Raw genomic sequence first — 6,294 nt, 5'->3', positions numbered from 1 at the left:
TACGAGCAGTCAGTTTTATATGACATTAATTAAACTAAAATTGCATAAATCCTGTAATTTCCAGTCAAAAATATAATAATAATTTCGGATGATTATGCAACCCCAATTTTATGTAACGTTTTCATCAAATAGTTTAAAAGAAACAAGCATCCTTATCTTTTGCTGTCATGATTGAAATTAATTAAATAGGTACTAAAACTGATGCAATTACGTATATACCACTTCGTAAAGTGATGCAATAACATCAAAATTATTTAAAGTATAATACAGAATAAAATAATATAATATAACAAATTTATAATTATTATTTAAAGCACGATTGGTTATAAAATTAACTTTGTTTATGTGTCTATATATATATATAGCCTATATATATAGTTTATTGTCAAATAATTTAATTTTAAATCTTACTTTTGGAATTTTTTGAAAGCTATTTAAAATTAAAAGTATATCTACACATCTATTACTTATTATGAAATGAGCATTACATTGACAACATTAATTAATAATACTATTGAATTTAATCTTACAAAGTATTCATAGAACTAGTACATTTTGAAGGAAAATAGTACATTTTTTGAAGGCGCTTCAGTACGTTTTGAAATTTCATTGCGGCAACACTGCACTGCTTGTATGGAAAATACAAGTAGTGTTGCATGGTTGAAAGAAATAGTTGTCGGATGTTTCGATCTTTAGGACCTAGAGGTGGCGAACGTATGGCACGTTAGGAGAAATCATCTGGCACATAACGTTATCATATGATTTCCATTTATCACCTGTCTTTTTTAATTATATTTTTGGTTTACACCCAGTCCTCCTTTTTCAAACCGTTTTCTACATTTATTGTAAAGCTAATTCGTTTAATTTAATAAATATCATTACTCGGAGTGTAGAACTTTAGTGTGCGTAAACATCTTTAAAGCTAAATATGCTTACAATATGGCACGCTGACTCAAAAGTCTTCCCACCTTCTTTCTAGGCTATTGGATAGATGAGCGAAAATCTCGCAGAATGATCAAGCAGATTCTTCCATGTTTACCATGACACTGGAATCTTCTGTTATGAAGAAAGATCTTGCAGATCTTTCGATGTAGTATGTAATGAACTACGATACACTGATCGCAACTAAGTGTTTTGCCGATATCTTGCGTGGTCGTCAGTGGATGGACTTCAATTAGCTACCGCTGTTCGTCGTCAAATAGGACAAAAGACATTTCTCTGCGTGGCTCACCTTCGACTTCATATTGCCCAAATTTAAATTTACCGAATCAATCGTAGATGGTAGACTGGATATTACTGCCAAACAATTACACTATAAGACTATAAGATTAGGCTTTTTCTATACCAAGTTGATAATCGTAAAGCACACATTGCGAATTTGATGACGAGAAAGCGTTGGAAAACTTGACATATTTAAAACGTGGTATCATATAGAATATATTTTCAATTATGACTGTTCATCTCAACTCCTCTCATTTACTTACCTCGCAAGTAATTTCTAGACGTTATCTTTCAGCGATCAATTTTGTAGAATAAACAAACTCTAGATAGGTGTAAAAATTCCAGAAACCTTTGCATCAACACACTATTTCATAGTGAAAGCTTACAAAACACAAACCGAATATTACATTAAAAAGGCAGAAATGTATTAACCTGTAGGAACATCGGTACACCATCTGGTAATGATCCACAAGAATATTCACCATTTTTGACAGCAGTAGCCAACTCATGAATGGTTCTTGGCAACGGCTCGTATATAGGCGCAGTGAGAAACGAAATTAATATTCCGGCATAACTAAGTCCTAAAACAGAAATTGATAATAACCAAACTCCGATTGATATTCTTGACGAATTTTCTCTTATGGAATTCAAGTTACTTCCTGTAATAGAAAAAGCCCATGTATACTTACGAATAACTTCATTCTTCATTCTTCGAATTTTATACAAACCTTGCAGAGAGAAAGTGGCTAGAAGAAACATAATGGTTTTCTCAACTGACCAAAACTTCTTGCATCTCTTTATATTTTTGCCAGAGTTTATTATTTGTGGTAAGATGATTCCAAGTAGAACTATCGAAATGCCAATTGCGATCCAAAGCTTTAAAACAAAATTATGTACAGTACAATAACGTTATTTGTATCTGAATACGAAGAATTTTTAACAGTATTCTTATTAAGACAGAATTTGATTTTTTATTTGTATAAAAGTATAACTTTCTGAATCTATAATATAATCGAGACGGGTTGAAGATAATAATGATAATAATAAGTGCAGAGCCCAAACGGTTAGGAGTTGAAAGTTGAAATTTAGAACATAGATAGGGTATGTCACGAAAACGCACACTAAGAAGGGATTTTTCGAAATTCCTCCCGGGAGCGGAAGAAAGACAGGATTAAGGCTTAACACTTTCAACAACAATGGAAGTGTTAAGTAACAATGGAAGTGTTACGTAACAATGGTATTGTTAAGAGAAAGCGACGTGCAAGATTTACAGGCGCAGATGCAGTTCTTTCGTTTTTGCTGGAAATCGAACATATTTTTAGAACCATCTAAAAGTTCTCTAATTAGTCTGGAAACAAGGGGACTCAATTCTTGCATTCTGTGAAAACGGGTAAGGTTGACTGTAACGTAATAATCTTTATCTTAGTTATCGTTACTTTTGCCCGAGCAACGCCGGGCCCACCTGCTAGTNAATTCGAATTACAGTACCTCGGAGAGATGTTCCGTTGGTCTCAATCTGGTTTCTTATGAATCGTCGGTAAAACGTTCCTTCTGGTCAGTTGGCGATTTGCAGGGAGTTATCCGGGGGAAGAAGGAAACAATGCGTCACACGCTCACAAGGTAAAAGACGCCAAGAAGGATCGGCTGGAAGATCGGGCGCGCTGCCATTATATTCTCATCGTGTGTGAGCATTTGGTCAGGTGATCTAATGTTTGTAGTGATGACACTCCGAATGTTTCATTGCAGGGCCGGTTAAGGCAGTGAGAATCGAACTTATTGTCAGATTCATACCGTGAAATCCGTTTATATAACGACGTTCCCACGTATCAACAATAAACATTTAACCGTTAAAATTTTTATCGATTAACTCCCGGAATCTTACAATATCATGTAAACAATTTGAACTGCTCATAGAAATTGGTTTAATCTGGAAATTTGGGGGAATTCTAGCTTATTAAACTCCTTGTGACATTAAATCTTTTTCTATTCGATCCAACGCTCGTAAATTCATTTCTACCATAGAAAAACGAATGACTCAAAATCATTCCTTTTTCTATGGTAGAAATGAATTTACGAGCGTTGGATCGAATAGAAAAAGATTTAATGTCACAAGGAGTTTAATAAGCTAGAATTCCCCCAAATTTCCAGATTAAACCAATTTCTATGAGCAGTTCAAATTGTTTACATGATATTGTAAGATTCCGGGAGTTAATCGATAAAAATTTTAACGGTTAAATGTTTATTGTTGATACGTGGGAACGTCGTTATATAAACGGATTTCACGGTATGAATCTGACAATAAGTTCGATTCTCACTGCCTTAACCGGCCCTGCAATGAAACATTCGGAGTGTCATCACTACAAACATTAGATCACCTGACCAAATGCTCACACACGATGAGAATATAATGGCAGCGCGCCCGATCTTCCAGCCGATCCTTCTTGGCGTCTTTTACCTTGTGAGCGTGTGACGCATTGTTTCCTTCTTCCCCCGGATAACTCCCTGCAAATCGCCAACTGACCAGAAGGAACGTTTTACCGACGATTCATAAGAAACCAGATTGAGACCAACGGAACATCTCTCCGAGGTACTGTAATTCGAATTGTAAACTCTCTCTCGGTCTTGACAATGGCGTTTGAAACGTCGAGCATGATTCCATTGACGTTCCAAACGCCATTGTCAGACTTCTAGGCTTACAGGAAGGCGGCGCTGAACGTCCGACGTTCACGTTTTCGCGATGAAAACGTCGGTCGCAACCCCTATATTATTTATATTAAAATGATATAACTTCACAACATTACAAATTTTTATGATATTATGAAAAGTAGCATATCGTTATCAAAATTAGCATATAATAAAAATAAACTTCAAATTTATTAACGTAGAATACCTGAAAAGAGAAGGGTCGAGAGACTGTTTTCCAGTCTGATTCCATTTTTCTTTCCGCGACAATGAATCGTACGGGATCGATAAGTACAATGGTCGAATAATCCACTGGATATTCCTTTTGTACTACCGATGGTATTCCCGTCATATCTGCAACCTGAATATAATTAAACAATTAAACAAGTTTCATTGGATACGGCAATGCAACACGAGAGCGATTTGCCAGAGATGGCTGTCTGAAGGACTTAGTAAGAGAAACAGGCCCTCATTTATTGATATGTATAAGATAAAGTGTAAATTATCTTAACTCACAGATATGTTTAATTATCTGATATTACATTAATTTATGATACAAGTTAATTGAAAATCATTTTAAAGTTAAAGTTATAGATACCGATGCTGAATAATAGAATGTAATAGATAACAAATACATATTTTACAATTAAAAAAAGCTATACAATAGTTTTAAAACTAAAACTTAAGCAGATTTAACGCTAACTATTAGTTAAAATCTTTTTACATTTTACGATTTTTTAAAAAATAATTTAAAGTCCATAACTGATTAGTTTAGGTCACCAAAGACTTGTATTACGAAAATATTTATATTCTAAGTAGTGTCATTTCTAGTTTTACTCTCTAATATTATAATTAGAATTTTCATATTTATGTTTTATTCACCTGTAAATAATTGCAGTTTGCTGTCAAAGCAATAAACTCACCTTATTCACGACTTGACCAATCATTCCCGAGTACGAACCGTTCGATTCCTTTTTGCCCAGGGATAAAGGTATGGGATGAACTATTTCGTATCTACATGAAAATGATTTCATATATATTTACTGTATATTTTATGTTATTTACTGTAAATATGCGCATTAATACTTTGTAAATTTATTATATTTGTGTGAGGGACGAACAGACCCACAATAAAGTGTTATTTTAAATTTTAATTATTAGAAAATTTAATCGGTTAAATTCGAGCGTTTTATCGAGTTAGGCTAAAAGCCATAAAAATTATTTCCCACGGGGTTTGTTCCTTGTTGAGTCGGATCAAGTTATTCAGGGATGTGTCACCAGGAACTTTGAATGGAAAAGACATATTGGACGGGCGACCGTTAAAGGCCATCACCTGACCTCATGGAAAAAACCCAAGAGGAATGAAAAAGGGAAAAAGAAAAACGACCCCGAAGTCAGTCGTCATCCGAAGTCCCTCTACAAAAGTCGTCATCCGAAGTTCCTCTACAAAAGTCGTCATCCGAAGTCCCTCTACAAAAGTCGTCATCCGAAGTCCTTCTACAAAAGTCATCCTCCAGGATTAAAACCGTGACCCAGGATTAAAACCCGTGACCCAGGATAAAACCCGTGCACCAAAATCCCGAAATAACACCGTGACAGAAGCAACACCATGTCTCCTTAAGAATCTCACCCCACTTCCGTGCTTCCACACATCCGAGATCCAATTAACNTATACATATTTTGGAAATGTTGGGTCGAATTAGTCTAGAATCGATTAATTTTATGGAAGAAAATCTTTCAAACAGCCGTAGTCCGTAAACTTCACACGTGTCGGGCTGTGATTGGCAAAAATTCGCACAAAATTGATTTATAAAGAACGGAACGTATCTACCGTGTTATAGGAGGGTCGACTGTAGTGCTTTATACGGTACATGCAGTATATCTCTCTGGCACTAAAGTTGGTTTCTACTTTAATTAGGCTACCTTAGCGATTTCCATCGCTTTTTGTTTTAGTATCGCGCTGAAACAGGAAGATTCGATGAACAAATTTGCTTTAGCCAACATCTTCCACATCTTTGTATGTCGATTTTCTCTGACGTTATCGTGACAGTCGCGACGAAGAACCAAGAAAAAGTTTCTTAATTTCCTCTTTTTTCTTCAGAATTCCCACCAATGTTGTTTTTGGAAGATTTTCTTGTTTTGCAAATTCGGCTTGCGAAGTTTTATTACCTTCAAATTCAGATACAAGTTCTTATTTTTCCTTCGGCATAAGCGTTGTTAGCTTTTGGATACTCATTTCTAACAGAAATGTGAAACACGTGCTACAAATAACACATGTATGAAAGGTAAGAAAATGCAACATCTTATTCTGCTGCGACATTGATGTAATTTTTTTTGTTTATCTCTTATTATTTTATATATAAAAATACATGAAATAATTCCTTTTGACTC

The 6,294-nt window shown here is 34.9% G+C and overlaps 1 protein-coding gene across 1 annotated transcript; it reads right to left on the bottom strand.

Moving 5' to 3' along the window:
* Window positions 1-1,584: 1,584 nt before the first annotated feature.
* LOC111615821 lies at window positions 1,585-5,580 on the bottom strand. Its single transcript, XM_023357254.1, has 5 exons — window positions 5,534-5,580; window positions 4,827-4,917; window positions 4,112-4,264; window positions 1,950-2,097; window positions 1,585-1,880 (listed from the first exon to the last, which is right to left on the bottom strand). Exons 1-5 carry the CDS (start codon window positions 5,578-5,580, stop codon window positions 1,630-1,632), a joined length of 690 nt encoding a protein of 229 aa, XP_023213022.1. The 3' UTR covers window positions 1,585-1,629.
* Between the last annotated feature and the right edge of the window lie 714 nt (window positions 5,581-6,294).

This window comes from Centruroides sculpturatus, unplaced genomic scaffold, assembly GCF_000671375.1.
Source record: "Centruroides sculpturatus isolate CEXI.00-Female unplaced genomic scaffold, Cexi_2.0 scaffold1883, whole genome shotgun sequence".
Taxonomy (NCBI): domain Eukaryota; kingdom Metazoa; phylum Arthropoda; class Arachnida; order Scorpiones; family Buthidae; genus Centruroides; species Centruroides sculpturatus.
This window is presented reverse-complemented; position numbering and strand designations above follow the sequence as displayed.